The following is a 24,750-nucleotide window of genomic DNA, read 5'->3' on the forward strand; positions in this document are numbered from 1 at the left end:
TTCCAAACAAGTACCTATAGTTAGTTCAGAGCCTAGAAGTGGTTCCCAAACCTGGCGGTTGGTCCATCAGAAATAGCTTGGGGCACTTGTTTTAAATGCAGATTCCAGGGTTCCACTCCAGACCTACTACATGAAATCATACCACAGATGCAGATGCTTACTCTATCTGTAAAAGACCAAGCTGAATCCATATCCTCCAGATAAGTAAGTCAAAGTATGATTATAGTAATTGGTTCATTTGGCTGTATTAACGATTTAGTGCTACTTATCACACCATCACTCTTCATGTCCAAGTCTGATTCGGGAGCTTTCACATGTATAACGCTAAGTTGCATCACTGATGTAAATGGTAACATGATTTCAAAATGGCATTGAAAACCTTTAGTAATTTATTTCACCCAACAACATAAAATTATACCCTTGCCCAAAATTTATCTAGAAATGAAGCACATCTAAACAAATTTTTGTGGTATAATTAGAACTTTTTTTTCCTGATTCAATAGTGCCTCCAAGCTTTGGATTTCTTGCACTCAAACCAAGTGATCCACAGAGACATAAAGAGTGACAATATTCTCCTTGGGATGGATGGCTCTGTTAAATTGAGTAGGTATTATGGTTCAGATGGCATATGAGAGAGTGTCAGGGGATTTCTACTCTTTTACTGTCTATCTTGAGAAGAAAAGGGCTATTGAAAGTGACGGGTTTGAAGGCATTTAGAGCCCAGTTTGAGGTAAAGAATTTTTCTAATGTTGTGTTCCTGTAGATCGTGACCAGATTTAGGGGGTTCGATAGTTCAGAATTTCTAATGGCTTGCATCTGCTGGATGACAAATACCTAATTAGAAAACTAAAAGATTCTGTAAGTTAGAGGGAACAGTGTGGGGAGGGAACCAGATTGAGGTCTAGTAAAAATGACATCACATCAGTCGGTTATTTCAGACCCGTTTAAAATCTGGACCAGCTGAGAGGTCAGGTAACAAAAGGATATGAGCCAGGCAGTTGTAGAAGCTCAGAGTCTAACTAAAGGAAAGTCTGGCCGTATCTGAAAGTGACCTCTTGTAAAAGAAAAAGAATTTGAGCTGATTTTAACTGACTTTTCTTCTCTGCAGCTGATTTTGGGTTCTGTGCCCAGATCACCCCTGAGCAAAGTAAACGAAGCACTATGGTGGGAACTCCCTACTGGATGGCACCTGAGGTGGTGACTCGAAAAGCTTATGGTCCAAAAGTTGATATCTGGTCTCTGGGGATTATGGCGATTGAAATGGTAGAAGGTGAACCCCCTTACCTTAATGAAAATCCACTCAGGGTAAGTCGAAAGAAAACTCAAGTACTTCATCCCCAGGAAAGGGAAAAAGCCAAATGTCATTTCTTGTCTCCACTAAAAGTGACCAGAATGGGGTCTTTCATGGGACAAGTGACCTAGAAGCTTCAAGCTATAATTTTCAAAATTACTATGAGTTATTTCCTGTTTCTCTTAAGATGTCTCAACAGTTTTTTCAAATGCTTCGATATCACTATTTCTAATGCCAGGGATCTTTAAAATTCTTTAGTATAGCTTTCTGCTGTTAAAAAAAAATGTAGCTTTTTTTGTTAAAGCAAGATGTGGGAAGAAAACAGTATTTTTATCACATGCCATGGTTAAATGATCTATCTAGGAAACACTTACTTTATAATTACTTTAACAAAGTAAATAAACACATTTCCAGAACAGCTATAATTTTTTTAATTAGATTTTGTTTCATTATCAGTAATGATTTATTAAGCAACAGCAGCATGGTGGGTAGTGAATGGAACACAAGATAGACACAGCACCAGCCTGGTGAAATCACAAACTTTATTAGACTGTCAAGTAGAAAATGAATGGAAATCGTTTGTGTTGGGTAACTCAGTTTGCTACTGCAGAATCAGAGGTTTGATTCTTACGCGGTCTGGTTACTTCTACGAAGAGAAAAGCTCCGTTTTGGAGTCTACCACCACCATCTTTATTCGGAGAAAGGCAAAGGAGCATGAAAGAGATGCTTGCTCAGTACAGAAGTGAGCCAGTAGCTGTTTCGTTGAATAAAGCCTAAAGGTGAGCCAGAAGCTGTGTTATATACCCAATATATAAAGGGCATCACACTATTGAGAAAAGGAAGTACGCACTGATTCAAATTCTGATCTCAAAACCCATGCAGAATGCCAGTGCCAAAGGCATCTTGCATACTGTTTGCTTCATTACCACTAAGAGTCTGAAATTGAATTTTACCCTTAGTATACAAAAACCATTAGTAAATGGTTAAGTGTTTACACGTTAAGCTTATAAGATCCATATTCAAGCCAAATATATGTGGCTTTCTGTACATGTAAAGAAACCTACAAGCTAATTATCTAGTTATTTTGCAGTTGAACATTTTGTAATTGGGAGCTGCGTTCCCCGTGTATGGAGAGGGGGACGGCCTCCTCCTTGCCCCCTCCTAATTTCTCTCTGGTACTTGGCCTCTTGTCCTAATCCCGGCACTGATTAGAAAATAACAGATAGGAGTGAATGCCCTAATGAATGCTATGGGCTATTGCTCTGGTCTCATGAAACAATCTGGAGGTGCAATGTGACTGAGTGGAAGAAGAAGGGGCATTTTCCCACCGTTTGTGGGTCAGCCCTCCATGAATTGAATCAAGCCCACCCCTGACCTATGGACCGGCGCATCAGGATAATTACATGGGCTTGTCCTTATTGTTTAACCACCTTTGCCCATTAAGAAGTAGCAGTGAAAGAACGCATCAGGTCTCTTGTTTCCATGGATTTCCTCCTCTAAGTCTTCGGAGTTTGGAGGCACTAAACGGATTATGGCTATTTTGCTTTCTGCCTTCTAATGAGTAATTTACAACCTGCAAAATTTAAGGATTAAATCAATGGCTCTGTAAAGCAACTGGTCTCAGTAATGCATTTATTACCTTCTTCGTTCCCCAATTACAGTTGATCGCTCTTCAGCTAGGCTGTTAATCGTTAGAAAAAAGGAAACAAGTTTTAATCTTTATGGGCATCTTCTAGCCTAGGATTAGAGCTAATAATTAACAGCTTGTCTCTTAGGATCCACAGCCTTGTATCTAAATAAGTACTTGTAGATTAACAAGACACCAGGTTCAGGAAGCTTACATTAAGGCTATAACACAAAGATTCATCAGAAAGACCACCCGGTTGAATTCCACTGACAAAGATTTACTCTCCATGTGTGATCAACCTCCAATGACTCAGTCACCAAGTCCTTATGACGCCGGCCCTCTGTCTGTCTGCCAGGCGCCACAAGGACCTTTTAAGTTTTGATTTTAGATATGTTGTCCTCATGTTCTCTTAAATGAAAGCCAATGTTCCCGGCTATATGCCCTTATTTGGAATTTGAAAAATGTAGTCACTGAAACCCTGGAGAGATTGGACAGAAAAAGATTTACCATGACCCTGTTGGAAGCCTGGGTTTTCTTGGATCCTGGTGACCAGGCCATGTGTGGGGAAACAGAAAATCGCAGAACTTTGGGAGAGGTATAAAAGAGAACTGGCTTAGCCCTTCTTTCTTTAAAATCCTTCCAAGACCACCACTCATCCACCTCTTTAGGCTTTGAGGAGGAAAAAAGGAAGGAAGTGGAAGGGAGACAGAGTGGTAGAGTGAAGGCTAGCATGTTGATATGAAAAGCATTTGGCCCACGGAGTCAAGCAAAACTGGGTGGGTCTCGGCTCCACCACCTGCCAGCTCTGTGACCTTCAGCAAGTCATTCAAAACCTTTATAAGCCTGTTTTCTGTGTGTAAAATGGGGACAATATCTCTCCTACAGAGTTAGTGTGAAAACTAAATGAAATAATGCATGTAAACACCTAGCACAGTGTGTAGCTCATTGTAAGGAGAATGGGGGAAGGGATTTATATATCAATAGAAAAGTGAGAAAGGATCCTTAGAATACTTTTTACCCATTCATGAAGGGAGACTGGATTCCCCACTTGCCCCAAGAACTTCCCTTCCACACTGACTATACTCACATCCCTTTGAGGAGTGGAGGGTCCTCCACAGTTTAGTATAAATGACCATGAACAGGTAACACTGAGCAGCAGAGGTTAAAGGTAAAATCTGGAGCTGTACATTCAAAGGCTGTTTGCATTTCACTGTGGCTTTTTTTGTGTCTTTGTTGGCGTCCGTTGGAACTGAGCAAACCCTCTTGAAATATTGCCTGTTAACATACCACTGATGCAAGGAATTAGCAACTCCCCCCCTCCCCCCAGTTATAAAGCGGTTGGGATTTTTTTTTAATGTAAATTGCTCTGTACTAACTGACCTAATTTGCTCATAAAATGCCTTTTAAAGGTCAGAGAGTTATTAACTGTGCCGATGTTATGAGGTTGGTACCCTTCCAGAGACAGAGAGGAGACAAGTTCCTCACTGAAGTCTTTGCACTCAACGTAATTGGCCTTGGATGCCTTGTTCTGTGACCCACGGACATTTTTAGTGAAGCCTCCAATAATCAAGTGCCTTGTTCGTTTTGTTTGCCAAAGTGACTGGAGTTAAAATCGAACTTCCCCTGTGGATATGCAAATCAAACGTTGGTACACTGCTCATCTCCCCAACCTTTGTGTTAATTTGAAGTTATCTTTTTATAAACCTGTGATTATAATGACCTGATTCTAAATAAGGAGGCACAATCATTTCCATAAAACAAATCTTTGGTTTGTTGGTGTTGTTTTTATTCCTCAGCACTAAGAGAGTGCCTCTTTCTTAACTTGGCATTCCACATAATGGGGCTGTTCTTGTCAATGGGTTTTGAGGGATTTTGGTGTTTGTGAAACGTCTCAGTGACATCCAGTTGAGGTCCTTCCTGGACCCTGTGGATGAAACCCTTTTTCTGTGTAATTTTCCAGACCTTTATCCTAGTTGAGATGAACTTCCAGTGTTCTCTTTCTACCCTTGCTTTAAGCATCTGTGAAACCGTATCAAACACTGGATCTTTGGAAGACAGTTATCGGTATCAGGAAGAGATTATCTGAAGGCTAAGAGTAGTATTTAGGAGAGTATGTGAACCACCTATCCTGTACTAGTGGTTCTCCTCCTTGGTTGGACACTGGAATCATCTGTAGAGCCTCAAGAACAAATGACGTCAAGTTCCCACACCAAGGCCTAGAGCAAATACAAAGCTCTGTGGCAAGCCCTTTGTAGAACCCTGTCTATATTGAAAACCAGTTCTTCATCAGCCCTCTTTGAGCATGGTTGTTCAACCAGAAAAGAGCATGCTATCATTCTGCCCACATTTCTCCTTTTCATCTAAAAAAAATATCATGAGTCACTTTGTTGAAATGCTGACACACCCTGGCGTTCTTTGATTTACCATTCCAGCAACGCTGTCAAAAAAGAAATGACATTAGTTCAGTATATACCTCTATAATATGCCCATTTTCTTTTTCAATTTTGCTTCTCCTGCAGATGGAGTCCATCATTACAATGTGCTAGCTGTTGTGTACATAACACATATTGGTGATCATAAAGCCATCAGTCTGGCTACTCATGATTAGGAGTGCATAAACTGTATGGCCAGAGAGGAGGGAGGGCAGAAGTGTAAATTCAGACCTGTTGTCTACATTAAGAGGCTCCCTCCTCCCCCTACCCCCACACTTGAAGCACTACACACATGTTAGTTTCTTCTTTTTTATTATAGAACCGGGGAAATTCTGGTTAGCTTGTATGTCTAGAGAAGAGAGTTAAGCAGAAGAAGAGAATCTCTAGCAACTAAAAAGCAGCAGCTAAGGGCCAAAGTGCTGGAACCTGTGTTGTGGATTGGAATGTCTGGGTTTGATGGCGCGTGCTCATTTGGAATTAAAGTCAGACATAAACTTCCTGAGCGCCAGAGAAGCAAGCATACTTTGCTAGCACTCAGTCAATATTGTTTTGAATGTATTTCAGGAAGAGCTGGGAGCATTCCCTTCTTTTTCCGTAAGCCACTATGGAACAGCAAGGTTTATTGATGGTTTGTTGACACTTCTCCTACTTTGAGGGCAAACCTATGCCTAAAAGGAGGGGTGAGTTGGGATAACTGCAACTAAAATAATTATAGAACAGTGACAGGGTTTCTTTTTAATCAGAAAAAATATTGCCTGTCAAAAGATAGACAGCTCTTAAGAATCATTGGTTGTCAGGAATTTAGCATAGGAAAATGGGACCTAGCCATAGGAAAGCTGCAAGTCTCATTTAGATTGTACTTCAGAAGCAGACAGTTCACACTGGTGAGTTATGACCCAGAAGACAGCCAAAGGAGAAATTGATTCCACAGCAAACGAAAATCTGAGACTCTGACCAGGCGAAGAGGAGGCAAAGAAAGATGACAAATGTGGTGACCAGGGACCTGCTGTTGGCCATGACTGATATTCCCTTATCCTACTGTTTATTATCTTATCATTCCTCAGTGTCCTTAAAGCAAGGCTTGGGAATAAGCCAAGGATGCATATGCCCATTGCCCTAATAGGTACCAGACCTATAACAAAGTAGTTAAGTCCGTTGAAGTCAATGTTCATTCTACATGGACAAATCACAGAGTGTGATGATGGACATTTGGCCCCTGAAATGCCCACTCACATGTTTATCCTATGGCTTTTTAAATCTGTGTTTTTGCCAATGAAAAATGACTTCACCAAGAAAATTAGGGTTAGCTTGATAATTAAGATAATTTCTGACCTTTGTCATCATTTTGAAATATACCTTTTCCAACCTGGTTGCAACATCATTTTAGAAGACCCTTTGCATTCTGATAAAAGGATACTCTGAGGTGTCTTGTATAAGCCTCTCAGCAGAGAAAGTTAACTTGATTAAGGCAATCTTAGCTCTGTAGCTGCAAGAGCCAACGTTCTAACAGTATCACCAAAAACAGGCTGACCTTTTTGCTGTAGCTTTCTTCCTCCCTCCCTCCTTCCCCCCCTCCCTTCCTCCCTTCCTTCCTTCGTCCCTCTCAACCTCCCTTCCTCACTCTTTCTTCCTTCCTTCCTTTCTTTTTCTTTTCTTTCCTTTCCTCCTTCCTCCTTCCTTCTTTTTTGTTTTTTTCTTTTTTTATAAATTTCTTTCATTATTTATTTTTTGGCTGCGTTGGGTCTTCGTTGCTGAGCGCAAGCTTTCTCTAGTTGCAGCGAACGGGGGCTACTCTTCTTCATATTAAACTTTTTATTAAAACTGAGTCTTTACAATATATTTAAAATGACATGTTCCACAGGCTACTCTTCATTGTGGTGTGCGGGCTTCTCACTGCGGTGGCTTCTCTTGTTGCCGAGCACGGGCTCTAGGCGTGTGGGCTTCAGTAGTTGTAGCACACGGGCTCAGTAGTTGTGGCTCACGGGCTCTAGAGTGCAGGCTCAGTAGTTGTGGCACACGGGCTTAGTTGCTCCATGGCATGTAGGATCTTCCCGGACCAGGACTTGAACCCGTGTCCCCTGCATTGGCAGGCGGATTCTTAACCACTGCGCCACCAGGGAAGTCCCCTTCCTTCTTTTTTAAAGCGTTGCCCCACTGCTTAGATGGCAAAATCCATCAGCACTTTTCATCTCTGTGTGGCCAGTGAATGTGACGGGACCAGACAAGGAACTATCTAGTGTCTCAACCAACGGTATGCATCATGTGAGTCAAAGAGTGAATTCTGTTCCCAGGTCTGCCAGTCAGGAGCTCCCTGACCTTGTATAGATTACTTCTTGCTGGGCCTCCATTTCCTTATCGTTTCAAACAAATGGAATTCGACAAGATTATTGGTTACCAATGGACTCTACGAATTCCGTGGACTCCTAGAATTCCATGGAGGTCCTTGGGGCCCAGGGGGGAGGTCATGTGGCTCTTGAGTCCATCGAAATAGTTCCTCTTTAACTTGTTTTCTGTATCGGGCTTCCACATGAAATTTAGTTAAATAAAAGGGGAAACTCCTGGGTCTCTTACTCTGATTCTGTATTCTTAGGCTGTAGATAGGCTACAGCCTTCCCTGAGTGCCAGAAGGGCCAGGGTTTGAGTATGCGTTGTCTGTAGGAGTGCTTCCAGAGTTGTGACCTTCAGAAAGCTGCTTAGATACATCTCTGTCATCATCTCGTGACTAAGTCTGTATTCCCTAGAGTGGAAAAATCCGCCTTTCCCTACCAAGAAAGACACTTGATCATGATGCAAAGCATGCTGCATGTGGGACTGGGCAAGCCCACTCTGACTGGAATCTTGGGGAGAAGCCAGGGAAGAGCAAAAGAGTGATAAAGCTGTTGCAGGGACCCATGATCTACACTCTGGGGTGTATCGGGAAGAATAGCATGTTATGGTATACAGAACTGTTCAGCTGATGAACTGCATATAAAACAGAAGTTGAAACCAATTTATGTGAGCAGTAATGTATGTTTCACAGATCATATCACACTCCAGCTGGATTTTGATCCTAATATGGTAATTTGGAAAAGCTCCAGAGAATCAGGGACTTAGTCCCTTCCTGCTCCAATATTCTGAAGTGAGATACGAACAAACGTATTACGGTAAATGGTATCTTGGAACTAGAACCTAGGTGTGGGTTGAAGAGAAAATGGGAGGTGAGGAAGTCAACATACCAAATATAGGTGATGTTTTGAGAAGTTTTATGTGAGAAGGACTGGAGAAATGGGGCAGTAGCAGAATGGATCCTAGGATCGGGTCCCCTTGACCTTCCTGATTTCTTGAGCCTTTATCTTCATTTCTCTTCCTCTTCACTCCACTGACCACCTTCTCTCCCCATGGTACTTTGGCCCCAGTCCTCGTCCTGTATTTTCCTGCTCCCTCTGCTTCTTCCAGCTTTTTTTCCCCTCTACCTCCTGCTCCATTTTGCTTTCCTGCTTTTCCATCTCTATGCCCACCCCTCCCCCACTTCCAAACCCCCTGTGGTTCTCAACCTTGGGTGTTGCTTGGGCTGCCCAGGGTGGCTTCCTGAGCACACGTAGCCTGCTCCACATTTCCTGACAAGCACTATTAATCCTGAGAGATTAGAATGAGCATGTACATTATCAGACTCATCTGGTCTTTATTTTCTGGCAGTGGCCAGGTTTTTTAAAAATAAATTTATTTATTTATTTATTTGTTTTTTTTTGGTTTTTTGGCTGTGTTGGGTCTGCGTTGCTGTGCGCGGGCTTTCTCTAGCTGCAGCCAGCGGGGGCTGCTCTTCGTTGCGATGCGCGGGCTTCTCATTGTCATGGCTTCTCTTGCTGCAGAACACAGGCTCTAGGCGCATGGGCTTCAGTTGTTGTAGCACGTGGGCTCAGTAGTTGTGGCGCACAGGCTTAGTTGCTCCGCAGCATGTGGGATCTTCCCGGGCCAGGGCTCGAACCCATGTCCCCTGCATTGGCAAGCAGATTCTTAACCACTGCACCACCAGGGAAGCACAGTGGCCAGTTTTTTATGCTTGAAAGGAGCAGTCTAAAGCTAAGCCAAGACCTAATCAGTCAGTGGTACCTAATTACCTTTACCATCAAGCTATAAGGGAATAGATCTGTAATAGGCTCAACAGCAGCAGAGCCCCCTACCCCCGTGCAGAATTTGGTGACAGATGAGAGCTACTATGCAAGACAAGCAGGGAACTAAGTTAGGCCACAGTGCTTATTCAGTTATCACACTGAACCGTTGGGTTGAATAAGTCAAAATAGGGAATACAATGGTAGTTATAATATAGCAATTTCATTTTTTGTAGATTTGGCCCCATTTACTCTCTTCTTAGAAAGAAATGTCAGGGCTTTTCATGAAATCCATAAACACATCAGAGGCAGTAACACACTCTGGCCTTTAACCTCTGAAATCCCAGGTCATGAGTAAACTAAGTCCTAAGGTGTCAAGTCACTCATTGCCAAATCTCTCCCGTAAAACACTCAAAGGTAGTTGAAAATTCCAAAATGAGAAAGGAACCAGGACAGCAGTAGGTTACAGGCAACAACCAGAGGACACACTGCTTATAAACTCCCAACATAGATACAGACACTGGTGAATACAATATGAAGCCTAACTGGGCACCTGCCTTTTGTTCCCCATTTCGAAGTAAGTGGGAAAACAATTGACCTCCAGGGGGTCCATTTCCTCTGGTAGAGGGAGAGATAGAGTTGGGCATGCTCAGTGTGCCTCATCTCTTGAAGAGACCTTGTCTGCCTCTGCTTACGAGAATTACTAGCTCAGAGGCTGGGAACACTGGGAGGTGACGCCGTGTAGTGGTCAGGAGTGTGGACTCTGGGCTCACAGTCATTGGATTCAGATATTGACTCCCTCATTGCTAGTTGTGCGATGTTGGGCAAATTATTACATTAACCCTACCTCCCTCAGTTTCTTCATTTGTCAATTGGGGATCATAATCAAGTATAACTCGGGGGGGTTATTGTATGAATCAAGTGAGCTAATAGTAATCATTCAATAAATGCTAGCTAATAATATTTCCCATGAAAACAGTATTTAAACAGATATTAAGATATAGATGAATAGCCCTTTGTCTCATAGTTACATTGTTTGTTTTTAAATTTATTTATTTTATTTATTTTTATTTTTGGCTGCGCGCAGGCTTTCTCTAGTTGCAGTGAGCGGGGGCTACTCTTCGTTGTGGTGCACGGGCTTCTCACTGCCGTGGCTTCTCTTGTTGCGGAGCACGGGCTCTAGGCACGTGGGCTTCAGTAGTTGTGGCTAGCGGGCTCAGTAGTTGTGGCTTGCGGGCTCTAGAGCACAGACTCAGTAGCCGTGGCGCACGGCCTTATCCGCGGCATGTGGGATCTTCCCAGACCAGGGCTCGAACCCGTGTCCCCTGCGTTGGCAGGCGGATGCTTAACCACTGCGCCACAAGGGAAGCCCCAACATTATTTGTTAAATAGACTTTTATGGGCCAGGCTGAGAGCCTGTTCACCATGTATAACATGATTTCCATGGGAGAATGTGTTTTGAGTCCCAAATATTCAACTTAGAAAGAAATGTTCACACCACACCCTCTCCTCTTTGTAAAGGGAGTCTTTATAACAGTGCCGGGACCTCTCAGGGTTACTAACACATTTCCGTTTAAGTCTCCTGGTTTGTCTTCTAACGTCTTAACCTAAACTTTATAAACTGTTAAAATGAACTGAAGTCACAGACTGAAGCTTTTTAATTAAATGGTTAGTCCAGTTGCAAAACTGCCTTAATGAAAATTTATTGGGTACATATAGATTGTTTTGGGACTTCTTTGGAGAAATGTGGTAACTTCTAAGATGACCACTTTGATCTTTTTTAACTGAGGAAATTGCCAATAAGGTAAATTGAATTATTCCTCCAACTGGGTAAAGTCGTTTTCTCTGAGTACTAAGGTAAATTTAGTTGCACATCAGGGTCCGCAGAAAACAGCAAAGTTTGTGTGTTATTGCCAAGTGATATAGAGTTATTAAAAATTCCGGAACACCAGAAACTTCTAGGTAATGTGTGTATCACAAAGAAGAAAGTCACCATTTTCTGGCCAAAGGTTGTCTGTCTAACATTATAAATAAGGTCACGGGGCCTATGTTGCCTCACCTTAAGAATTAAACAGACCTTGTTTAATGATGTAGCTGAAGAAAAATCAAGAGCTCCTTCTCTGTTCACGATCAGTCAGAGAAGACTAAGTTGCTATGTTTCAAGTTCCAGAGAGAACTTATTGTCTCCGCTTCCTCTCTGGGTTTGCCCACAGCAGATTACCATGTTGTGGACCTCTTTCTCCAGCTTTCCCTCTCTTTGATGTCATCCCCTTACCTACATTGCTCATGGAGCTTTCTTCCTTCTCCCACACTGAGGAGTTGGGTAGTCAGAAGTTCCCACATGCCAAGCCTGTTCAACTCAGAAAGGGTGTTTTTGTCATTCTCTGTATATCTTCTTATATGTTTACTAGTTCACTTTAGGTTCTGAGCTTTAATACTTTGTAAAGTCTGTCATATTCCCAGCTCAATTAGATTTATTTATACATTTTGGCTCTCATTTCATTTAGCAACAAAAACATTTATTGAGCACCTATTTTGAGCCAGTTGCCATAAAATCCAGAGATGATTGTGACACAGTTCCTACCTTCACAGTCCAGGAAGACAGACCAGTGAACAAGTAACAAGTATTCACCCTACAATGTGAAAACAGACATATAAACAAAGGGCTGTAGTAGCTCAAAGGAGGGAAGGACTAACTCTATCTGCACGGTGACCACCATTCCAGTTTGCTTGGCACTGAGGGACATAGGACCTTCAGTAGTAAAACCCAGGACAGTCCCCAGAAAATCGAGGTGGTTATTCACCGTATCCATCTGGGAGCGATGGAGAAGACTTTAAAAAGGAGGTGCCATTTGAAATAGAAATTATAAGGCAAGTAGAAGTTTACTAGGCAGTTACGGGAGCAGCATTTCAGGCAGACATAAAAGAGCAATTCTTACTATGGGAATGATGAACTAATTGGCATGAATAGTATGTGAGCTTTGGCCAATGTGTGTACGTATGTGGAGTTGGGGAAAGCAGGGCTCTAGGGTGAGAAGAGAACAGATGAGGAGTAGAAAGGGAGGCGGGACCAAATCATGGAGGACCTTCTATGCCATGCAAAGGAATCTTTACTACGTATGCCACGCAAAGGAATCTTTACTACGTATGCCACGCAAAGGAATCTTTACTACGTATGCCACGCAAAGGAATCTTTACTACCTATGCCACGCAAAGGAATCTTTACTACGTATGCCACGCAAAGGAATCTTTACTACGTATGCCACGCAAAGGAATCTTTACTACGTATGCCACGCAAAGGAATCTTTACTACGTATGCCACGCAAAGGAATCTTTACTACGTATGCCACGCAAAGGAATCTTTACTACGTATGCCACGCAAAGGAATCTTTACTACGTATGCCACGCAAAGGAATCTTTACTACGTATGCCACGCAAAGGAATCTTTACTACGTCCTGTGTTTTCAAACAACTATAGTGATCCCTTGGTTCAAATTAAACCTTGCTTGGAAGCATGCATAAATAAAGAAAAAAGAAGTATTTCTCTGATTGAAACACATATGGGTGGGTGCAGGGTCCTAGAATCCCTACATACATCTCCCTCTCCCACCCCTTTTCCCACTTAGCTGCTCTTGAGGGGAATTTTGGAGAGTCCAGTTTGAAAACCACATCTGTGGACCATAGGGAGCCAGCAGAAATTGTTAAAGCAGAAAAATGGATGCCATGATGACATTAAAGATGAGATAGATTGTGAAGGAAGATGGACTGAAGAATAAAAAGGCTTGAGTAAGAAAAAACCTATTGGGAGGCTATCGTAACAGTCTGAGGGAAACCCAACCTTTAGCAGAGACAGTGGGAATAGAGGAAAGTGCATGGGTATGAATGACATTTCTAAAGGTTGCATGAACAGAAGCTACTAGACTGATTAGAGTGAAGGTTGGGGGAGGGGAAGGTTTCCAGTTGAGGAAGGAGAAGTCGGGTATGAATCTGGGTTTCTTACTCAAGGAGCAACCAATTGTAAAGGAAATCTCTAGTCTAATTTCTTTTTTTATTGAGGTATAGTTGATGTACGATATTATATAAGTTTCAGTTGTACAACATAGTGATTCACAGTTTTTAACGTTTATACTCCATTTATAATTATAAAGGGTTGGCTATAGTCCCTGTGCTGTACAATATAGCCTTGTTGCTTTTTTATTTTATACATAGTAGTTTGTACCTCTTAACTCCCTACCCCTATCTTGCCCCTTCCCCCTTCCCTCTCCCTACTGGTAGCCACTAGTATGTTCTCTGTGTCTGTGAGTCTGTTTCTGTTTTGTTATATACATTCATTTGTTTTATTTTTGAGATTCCACATGTAAGCGATATCGTATGGTATCTGTCTTTTTCTGATTTGCTGGGTATTATGCTAAGTGAAATAAGTCTAGTCTAATTTCTCAGCCAGCCCATTTTCTTTGAGTTTTCACTAACTCAGATAAAACCAGAATGTGATCAACTCATGCCTAGACTGATTTTCCTTGATCTTTCTTCAGCTAAAGCTTGACTTTGCTAGGAAAACGCTTTTTGCTGTGATTGTTGTGTTGCCTACAACTGTTTTGGTCTCTCATTAGCAGGGCACTGGGTAGCAATTTTCTTTTTTGCAAAGATAGGACCCAGCTTACACACAAGTTCATTTTTAAGTTAATTATTTGGAACTCAGAGTGCATTTTCCCATAGAAACGGCATTATGCATAGTGAGTACGTTCCCAGGCCAGTCCACAAAGGCCAGTTTAGCCATAATATAACTGAAAGTGTGGATCTTTGCAGTAGAAATTAGTTGGAAATAATACTGTTGCAATTAAAACGAACACAATAGTTGGAAAAGAAATTGTCTGGGTTTTTGTTTCCCTTAAGAGGTAGTACTTGATGAAAAGCAGGTTTAATCCTAGGAGGACAAAGAGAAATAGATGAAGATTTTTGTGTAAACTGGATGGCACAGCTTTTTAGATTTTATTTTTTAAAGAATTTTGGAGGGTTTTTAAAAATAATAAAAGCAGTCGCGTTCATTGTAGAAAATTTGGAAAATTGAAAAATATGTTTTAAAAAATTAAGTCGCTAATAATCCTACCACCCAGAGAGAACCACTGTTAACATGTTGGGGTGTTTCCTGTCAACCTTTTTCTTAGTACATGGATTGAAGAGAGGTGAGAAGGACTTGAGTAGAGACGTATATGTACTTGTGGGGAGCAAGGTTATATGGAGTAGAATGTATTGAGCTAAGAATGGTGAAAAGAAAAAGAGAGAAAATGAAACAGTATGGCATGCACACAGACTTAGGGAGAGTGGAAAGGGAAAAAAGAGATGTGTTTGTTTAGGATTGGTTTTGGCTACAGGGCAGAAAAAAGCCAGCAAAGGACGCAGAGTTTGGCGGAATTGTGGCCAGCTGAAATAAGAGAGTTTTAGGAGGAGTTAGCAAATGTAATTTGCAGTAACCAATTTTCTTTTAATGCAGGAACAAAGATGGTTTGTGAGGACAGGTGTCTCAAGCATCAATCATTAAGCCCATTGCTTAATTGGGTGGAGTAAACCAGTTCTCAAAGTGTGGTCCTGAAACCAGCAGCTTCAGTATCACCTGGGAACTTGTTAGAATGCGAATTCTCAGGCCCCTCTGCAGATTTACTGAATCAGAAACCCTGGGGGTGACCCAGGAAATCTGTGTTTTAACAAGCCCTCTAGGTGATTCTGGTGCCTGCTGTATAAGTTGACAGCCACTGGATTAAATGGTCCTTTCTAACCCTTTCTAAAGTACATCTCTGGAGGTTTCTGGAAAGGAGGAGAGATGTACTCACCAGCTGATGAAAACTAGCCTGGGAAAGGAGTTTGATAGAAATATTTTTGTTAATAATATTAGGAGACACGGTGGAAAAGGGGGCTGATAATTTGCTGTGAAGTTCAAGCAAGTTCAAGAGGGAGCATGTGTTCATGATAGTTAGGAGTCTGGTCGCATAGGCAGGCATAACCCTGGTGGTAATACCTGCAGGAAAACTCCTATTTAGCCTTCAAGACTGTTCAAATGCCAAGCTCCTCTGTGAAGCTTTCTCTGAGCGCTGGTGTAAATTGTTTCATCCTTACATTGACTTAGCACTTCCTGTTTTTCTCTATTAGCTCGTCTCACTGTATGGTAGCTATCTATAAGTTTCACTAAATTGTGTCATCTTTGAAAGTAGGGCATTCTGTTATTCATCTTTGGATCTCCAGTGTTTAATATGGTACCTGATACATACTCAGTGCTCTAGAATAGTTTGCTTAGAGGAGGCATGAGGAATGGCCAGCTTTTTATGGCTGCGGAGCCTTTGAAATATGGGTTTACTTTCGTGAATTAACCATGGTTCTGGGTCCAACTCTCGGCCTGGAAGGCCAGGGCCCTTGATTTTGTCAGCACACCATGAGTTGATATCTCTCAGTGGTGGCCTTCCACAGCAAAGATCTCAGAGATATATTAGCAACTTATTATTTTACAGTAGGATACAAGATTATTAATGTCAACTTTTCTTATATTTTCTCTTATTATAGGTAGACTTTCATGGGGAACCTAATTAAAATCTATAGGGATACATCTGCCACAGGATAAAAGTACTTGAGTCCTTGGGCCCCAAGGGTTACTTCTCATCCAGGCACTGCCATCTTCTGATTCTCTGTACTTCTCTGATTGCATAACGTAGTCTGTTCATCCCTGGTCCGCTCACAAATATTCTCCAATCAAGATAAACAGTCAGTAAATTACAATCACCTTGGCAACTGTGCCTTCCAGAGGTTATACTTAGGTCGACATGATTGGATGTGTGTGTGTTTCCTCAACTCTTTAGTCACAGATCCCTTGGTTTCATTTCCTAGGTGGTTAATCACACATTCATTATATATGGATTTTTACTGGCTTAACTCTCATAGGACAGCCTTATAACCTTACTTCCAAGCTTTTGGGGGTGGGGCACCTCACGGTCACCTGAGTTACTGCCAAGAGTAACCATTTCTAAATGTTACAGAAACTTTGCAGTATATGTCAGTGTCATTCTCTAAAATGGAATTTTTAAGACCCAGGATATAAACCAGAAGAAATTGGATTTCTGTCTTGTATGCCAACTCGTGATCCTAATATGTATATGCTGAATAGATTTTTCTAATTTTTTTTTTCTATAGGCATTATATCTGATAGCCACTAATGGAACCCCAGAGCTCCAGAATCCTGAGAGACTGTCTGCTGTATTCCGTGACTTTTTAAATCGCTGTCTTGAGATGGATGTGGATAGGCGAGGATCTGCCAAGGAGCTTTTACAGGTGACAATGAAACAGGACAGTTACAAAGAGAGAGTCATTATATTGAGCTTTTCCATGTCAATGTGTGACAGTAAGAGAGCGCTGTCAAAAGAGGTCTAGTTTGAGTTAGGCTCTAACCATTTGATCTGAGACCACAGGCACATAAGTATAGGCATGCATCTGATACGTGATTGATTGGCATGTTGCCTTTCTTCTGAGAACTTGGGAGTTCAAGCTGTAACTCTCTTTTATTCTTCCTGGAGTCTTATTTTGCAAGGGAAATAACAATGTGAACCTCTGGTGTTGCTGTTTTGTTCTAAACTTTACTTGTGCCCCTGGATGTTGTATGCAGGTGCTCTTGGCCGGAGGTAATTGTCTACATAACTATGCAATTATTTCCATGGCATCTGCTACTCTAATGCTTTACTGGTCAAAGCCCCTTTGCTTGTGATGCCAAATGGCAGGCACCTGCTTGCCTGGGTGAGTACCATCCAGTGGTGAGTGCCTCTGTAACCATTTGTCCTTTTCATGGCTCTCAGGGATTAGTATATATGATGGTAATTAGTACCTATTTATACCAAATTCTTTACAAACGTTATCTCACTTAATTCTTACAACTCTCTAGGATAGGTGTTATTATCCCCGTTGCAGGTGTAGAAATTAAAACTCACACAGCTATTGAGTGGCAGAACGTGGATTTGAGCCCTGGATTGTCTGACTTTCTTCCACACAAACCAATTTAGAGGGAAAGAAAATGCATTTACATTGGTAAAGCAATGCATGCCCAGGATTACACATATAGCTTCACTGCTGGGGACTGACTGTTCCTTGGGGAACAAGATAAAGATCTGTAATAGCCAAGAAAAGTGATTGCTCGTTCTCCCTGACTTTGAACACATAATCCAGTTAAACAAAAGGCATAACCCTTGGTCATGCAGAGTGTTATTAACCATAGATTCAGTCTGTTTCAGGCCAAACAACAAAAAGTTCCTGTTGCTTCTGAACTCCCTCCAGAGACAGCCACAACCATGCGAAAATATCCCATCCCAACCCAAATCATATCTGGGATAAACCAATTTGGAGGAACTGGGGAGGCTACACCTTGTCTTCTCTGCTACCTGTGAGCATTTCACAGGCTGTCATGGGGCCCGAAAATGTCAGATCTGAAATAGCCCTTTATTAATCCTCCCATTAATACAGCCTCAAATTATAGATGAAAACCTGGAACTTTTGAGTGCTTCATTTCCACATCTTTTCACCCCTCCCACCACCCCACATACACATCCTGGTACACACTCCTATCATGTCTTCGTCCAAGGATGAATGAAGATACAGGTTCTCTGAAGGTAGCTATACAGTTATGTAGGTAATTGAATCGATTATCCAGTTAATTCCTTCCCCAACAATACTTTTATCTGAACCAGTCAGATTTCTGATGCAAAATGATATTTTGAGAAAATTGAAGACTTTGTTTGTTGCATCTTCTCCTTTTACACATATAGGCTATAATCTGTATATCACCTTAAGTCCATATAACTCCATTCTCTGACTCTAGCCCATTTTAGAGGTTAGAAAGGAGAGAGATACATGGCATTCACACCACTGGAAGGCTTGAGAAAAGACAGAGATAAGTGGATTTTTATGGAGCAACTTCTGTTTGCAAGGCTTAAGTGCAGTGGGTGATACAAATCTGTTAAAGGCATGATTCCTACTCTTCAGAAGTTCACAGTCTCCTTAGGAACATGAAAAAAATGCAAGATTGTTTAGAGACTCAGTCAACCCAAGGCCGTTCAAACAGTAAATGTCACAGTTGATTAGAGACGCACACCTATGGGCTATGGCATTCAGAAAATGTCTGCGAAAAGGGAAGAGTTCGGCTGGGCCTTGAAAGACAGATCAGTTTTAGATAGTTTGAGGGGAAAGGGGGAAGGAATTTCAGATGGAAGGATTATCGCATGACCAAAGGCATGTAGGCAAGGTTCAAGGGAACAGAAACTAGACGGTGTACTGAAGTAAAGAGTTCCAGTAAGGAAAGCCGCAGGAGACAGGACGTAGAGAAGCTTGAACACCAGGCTAAAGGGTAGGAGCTGTAGGCAGTGGGGAAACACTGAAGATATCTGAGGGACACACCTGCTGAAAGCTTTGTTCAGGAAGATGAATCTGGTGGTACGCAATAAGAATTAGCAATAGAAAAAAATTGGAGGCTGGAAGATGGGGGGGTTATTGTTATAATTTAGGATTAAGTTGATTAGGCCTAGGGAAAGCAAGAGATAATTGTAAAAGGCATTGAAAAGGAAGCACTTGGTAACTGATTGCATGTGGAACATAAGGGAGAGGAACACAGAAGTGACCTCAGAATATCAAACCAGTGGTAGAGTTCAGCAAAAGCAGAAGTGATAGAGGATAATACTACAGTGGCTAACGCTGATTGGCTTCAATGTGGCTTACGATGAACTGTCACTTACCTCATTTAACCATTGCGATAAGCAAAGGAGAGGATTGAACCTAGGTGCTCTGACTCCAAAGCCCCTGTAGCTTACATCACACAAGAGTACCCTGTTTGGTAGATTTGAACGTACATTTTTAAATGTTGAGTTCAAGGTGGCAGAAGGACATACAAAAGGAAATATCCAGCAGGCAATTGGAGAAATAGGAGCAGAATTCAGGAAAGACATCAGGTGACACAGTGGACATTTGGGAGTCATCTCCATAAAGCTTGATGAGAGATTGGAACCATGAAAAGGAATGAGCTCTCCAAGGAATTAAATTCGAAAAAGAAGATGATGAGAGTCAAGTTCTGGGAGGTGGGAAGAGGAAGTGAAACCAGGGAGGAAGATAGAGAGGGAGGGAGTAGTCAGTGAGCATGTATGTGGAAGAGAATCGAGACAGTAGAATGTCACAGGCCCCCAAAGAGAACAACATCTCAAAGAAGAAAGGGATATTCACTTGTTTGAAGCACTGCAGAGGGGCCAAAAAAGAAATGGTAGAGACACACTATTGGGTTGAGCAGTTAGGAGGCCATTGATTTCAGGGTTAAGGTCTTGAGTGGTCAACAGAATACACTTTTTTAAGCATGAGGGCTGCTCCAGATAAATTCATCTATTTAAGAAAATCAGAAAGTTAGACTTGCAAACACAGCGAGATTTTACAAGACCCCTACTCTGAATTTCTAGCTCTGCCAGTCAGCTTCCAGAAGATTTCATGACACCGAAGACCAAAAACATCTGAAGGATGAAAGCTGGCACTATTTTTTAAATGATGTTTAATTGGATCCACAAAATACATTTTAATGAAAATAAGCCTCCTTGAAAGTGTAAAGTAATATACTTGTTGGAGGAAAGAATTCTAGTAATTCCTCTTTTTTTTTTCCCTTTTGCAGCATCCATTTTTAAAATTAGCCAAGCCTCTCTCCAGCCTGACTCCTCTGATTATCGCTGCAAAGGAAGCGATTAAGAACAGCAGCCGCTAGGACTGCAAGCCTTGCCCCACACCATCTCCCTCATGAGTAAGACTGAAATAAAACTCCACTGCAGGAAAGATGGAAGAAAAGACAGTCGAATGGGGTGGGGATTCTTTAACTTTCAAATGAATAGAAACTTCTTATAAGCCTTTTTCCTACTCCCTCAGATTATGTAATTTATTTGTAAGCCTGAATCGCAGCCCAAACAGGGCAGCAATGTCGAAGTGGCCATAAAGTGGTCACTTCTACCGTGAAGCGAAAGAGCCAGTAGTGAATCCCCTCATTTTGTGCATTCACTTTGAAGAAAAAAGATTTCTCAAAGATGCACACTCCCTCTTCATAGTGTTGTGTTTGTTTTTAAGTTAGAGAGTAGTCCCTCTTGCATTCGAACCTCCTTCAAAACTCCTTACCCAATGTGATGTTTTTCACTTGCATTGTCATTAGATGTCCAGAAAAAAAAAAAGATGTCAAAACGTTTTTTTAAAAAAAAAGAAAGTAAAAAACAAAAACAAAACAAAAAAAACACAAAAACAAAACAAAACAAAAAAAAACCCCAGAGCAAGTACTGTGTGAACATGTGGAAGTCCATGCCCTAATAGAGTTGAAATTTTTTATTCTTCTTTTTAGTGGTGGCTCGGTTTGTGTACCTGTTTTTCTGCATTTGTATTGGAAAAGGTTTCTTTTAGGACATTTTCCAAAAGCAGAGAGGAATATGTGTGTTCAGGAAGGGCTTTTAAAAACTCTTATGTCTAAATAAAGTTCAAATGGTGAAATCTTATCACATTTTCATGATGATGCTTAAGAGGTAGTTGATTTATCATTTGTATAAACCAGCTCGTTCATCTTCATGATACCTGAAAAAAGACACACCAAAACTGTGGCACTCCAGTTGGGTGAGCCCAGGTCTTAAACCTAGGAAATCCTGATAGGAGAAACCATACTTAAACAAAGACGGGACTTTCTCCAAGAGCCAAAAGGAAGACAATAGAAGCATGCAATACTGAAATCCTTGTTGGACAGTAAACAAAGATAACAATACCTAATTTAATCCTGTCTTGTCCTTGTGGAATGTAGGTAACTGTAAAATAGGCACAAGAGGAGGAAACAGACCCATTAACCAACATTTGCTGCTGATAAAAATTATTTATCTTGGCAATTTATAACATTAAAAATTTTTTTAAAGATCTAGAGAACAGAAATATTGTAAGCACTCAACTCTGTAAGAAATGGGAGGTCAGTGAAAACTACATCCCAGTCAACATTAGGCTCTAAGTACTTGTGGCCATTTTCCCAATGTATCACCAATTTCTGTTTCTGGATATGGTGTGTTCATACTTAGCCCTTTGGGCTTTTGAATTTTAAAAACATGTTTGTAAAGATCTTGAAGTTCTCCAGTGAAAAGCATTTGGGTTTGCAATCATATACCCCAAGAAATATCAGTCCAACTGAATTCCTTTTGTGGCTTGGGGAAAATAAGAAAATTTGACTAGTATTTCACCGTGTATCAATTTATTAGAAATTCAACAGTTGCCACTTCCTGAATCTTCTGAGAGTAGAAAAATATCTGGAGGGTGTCTGCGTAGAAAAGGATATACTTCTCTTTCGAGTGTATTGTCAATTTTATAAATTCTGCATAGTTGTTTCTCTAAGCCTTTGAAAAGCTAGCAGTTTGTGCAGTAGAAGGCTTCTTGATTTGTAGTATGTCAAGAATCTGAATAGAACCTATCTACATCCAGCAAGAGAGGGAAAGAGATCAATGCCGTGGGCCTCTCTCCTTCTCTGCCTAGGCATATCCATCGATATAATCATCTATCCATTCCTTAAAATGAAAGCACTTTCTTTAGAGAGTTTCTGCTGACCATATAGTGCACGTGTTTATGTTTAGGAGATGACGCCACTGGTGGATTTCCTATTGTCTTCTTTGACTATGAAATTTGGGAGGGGCTTGACCCCCCCCCCCCGCCCCGAAAATGTCCACAGTGGGATAAAACAACAAACATGAAAAGATCAAATGGTAATATTAATTTGAAGCATACTATGTTATACTTCACAAAAAAGTGGCTGGGCCTGAAAATTTTAATGCCACACTGTTTTAATGAGAGAGAGAGAGAGAGAGAGAGAAGCCTTAATTTTGATTTCATTTAAAATTAAGTATTTTTTTAATTTTTCATTCATAGTGCCAGGGAATTCAATGAAATAATACCTGGGGTGCAAATAGAATTCAGTACATTGATAACTATACCCTGCCAGGGGAGAGAGCCCCAAACCTAGCTGGGAAGCCCTAGTTATCTATTAGCATCCCTTATATGTCAGGAAGGCCTTTTTTTGGTGGGGGGAGACCTGGAGCAGTGATCCTTCAGGTTGCTGTAGGCAGAGAAATGGCTGCTCTTTTATGCTTTCAATTCAGCGTATTAACAACAAGGAGCCTGGTACTACTTCACCACAGCCCGTTGTACCAAGATTTTATGATAATATATCCCAGTAGGCTTTACTCTTACAAACTTATATCTATGTAAATTTTAAAATGAGAACAGCTTCTAAAAACCCTTCCCCGTGTTGGAGAGTTATGTATATTTCTAGTAAGTATTAGAAAGAAGCTGCTTCTCCTGCCAAAATGATGCTGAAGGATTCACATTTGGTATCCTTGACCAAGTTGGACTCCAGATGGTTAATAGTTTATTCCCTTTCCCTGGATTTTTTTTTTTAGCTCATCTTGACACAGGTGAGTCTATCCAGATCTTTGAAGTCGAACATCGTCGAATGTTGATTCCAAAATGTCCTGAGATAGGGATAGGGCAGTGGGAAAGTCAGGGAAGGGTGAGAAGCACAGTAGAGATTATTTATTTAAGAAAGAAAAGAACATTAATGTTGTAGCAAGGAGCCGGCACGTTGTCATAATCCCCTCAAATCAGTCACCATGTTGGGTAATGACTTCGTTCTTGCTGATCTCGTCTATGTGTCATTGTAAATATTTGTGTGTCTGTGTTCCATTTTGGCTACTGGATGGCCAAGTCATGTAAGAAGATTTAACTCAAGTATTTATTCTTTAATTGTGTTATTCAGATTTCTTTCAGGCTTGTGAATTGCACCCCAATGTTTGAGTTTAACTACCTGATCCCCACATCTTTCCCTCCCCTGTGAAGCACATTCCATTGCTAAAAGAAAAAGAAATATGAAATTGCTTCCTGTCGTCTGTATAACTGTTTTGATGGTTTGAGATGTTTGTCTATAAAGGATATTTCTCAGCTCAAAGATCGTGTAAATAATTATATTCCTTTGCTCAGTGGGTTGTTTATTTCTAATGAGGCTGCCAGTTCTCAGAGAGAATCGATAAAATCACCTTTAAATAACATACACAGGGAGGACAACCATGTAAAAATAAGCGTGCATATGGGCAAAGACTGGGAACACAGACAATTGAAATCAGTTGTGTTAAGGTGGCGGGATTATGTGGAATTTGTTTTCTTTTTAAAATTTCCTTTGATATTGTTCTAATATTGCTTTATAATAAACATCAGAAAGGGAACTATAGAAACATAGAAAAGACGCCAGAAGCAGATGCCTTCTGGCCAGAGCCCAGAGCATGCAGGGCACAGATATTTGCTAGTTACAATTATTCCATAGGCTTTATATTTGCCTGGGTGCTGAGGTTGGCATACGCTCGGGTACGGCACGTGCTTTCTTAGGGGACTATTATCTACAAGTTAAAGCTAGGGAGATGTCACTATTAGTACTCCAAACGCATCCTTCTGCTTTCAGACTGGCTGCCCCCCTCCACTTTAGTATGGCCTTGAGGTTTCTGTTTTGGTTACTTTAGATTGGAGGGGTGACCTTTGACCAGCCCCCTGGATAACATCTGTTTCAACTATCGCCTTTCTGGATCACTTTAGCAGATTTTCAGGTTGAATCTTGGAAGAACAGAAGGATAAAATCCCCAGCTCCCACCATTTCCTTTTCCAACAGGATACACTATCATTCAGGTAGGATTTTCTTTTAATGAACAGTAGGCAAGTCCCGTTGATTTCAGTAGAACTTATGACTTGCACCTAAAAGCTGACTGGAAACATTAAGACAGATCTTTAGAACTGCCCTTGCCTGTTGGCATTCAGTCGCTCTCCTTTTAGCTTTGGCCCGAGCTGGCGGCCTCTATGTACTTTCTGTCCAGCCTGATTATAGGTTGTATGCAGTAACTACTGTCATTTTTAAACAGAAAAGGGGAGACTATCTACCCAAAGAGAGGAATTTCCTTCTAACTCACCAAAGAAATTGTAGGTGAGGACTTTCATAATGCGGTAGTGGCCTCAGGTGTTAGTTTCACCAAGTGCAGACCTTATACCTAGAGAACCCACAGGCTTTTCTTTGGCCATTCTCAACATATAATCTACTTATGAGAGTCTTAACCCTGCCCTGCCCTGCCCCATTTAATCTCGTGGTCCTTTTCTTAGCTACTTGCAGTTAATATTCGGTTAAACAAAGGCATGGCCAGTGATGCAAGCAAGCTACTCCCAGTCTCTGAGGAAGAGGACTGAAATTGAGCATTTGTAAATTGACAGTCTAAC

At 41.2% G+C, this 24,750-nt stretch overlaps 1 protein-coding gene across 8 annotated transcripts in view; it reads left to right on the top strand.

Moving 5' to 3' along the window:
* Nucleotides 1–22,298, top strand: part of PAK3 (p21 (RAC1) activated kinase 3) — a 245,185-nt gene extending 222,887 nt beyond the window's left edge. For all 8 annotated transcript variants that reach the window (XM_057537891.1, XM_057537887.1, XM_057537893.1 and 5 more), the window contains 4 exons: nt 504–603; nt 1,109–1,305; nt 16,615–16,752; nt 20,111–22,298. In XM_057537891.1, coding sequence (XP_057393874.1) covers nt 504–603; nt 1,109–1,305; nt 16,615–16,752; nt 20,111–20,200 — 525 coding nt within the window. In that variant the 3' untranslated portion in view covers nt 20,201–22,298. The remainder of the gene's footprint in view (nt 1–503; nt 604–1,108; nt 1,306–16,614; nt 16,753–20,110) is intronic.
* Nucleotides 22,299–24,750: the final 2,452 nt, after the last annotated feature.

The sequence above is a fragment of the Balaenoptera acutorostrata genome, chromosome X (assembly GCF_949987535.1).
Source record: "Balaenoptera acutorostrata chromosome X, mBalAcu1.1, whole genome shotgun sequence".
In the NCBI taxonomy this organism is placed as follows: domain Eukaryota; kingdom Metazoa; phylum Chordata; class Mammalia; order Artiodactyla; family Balaenopteridae; genus Balaenoptera; species Balaenoptera acutorostrata.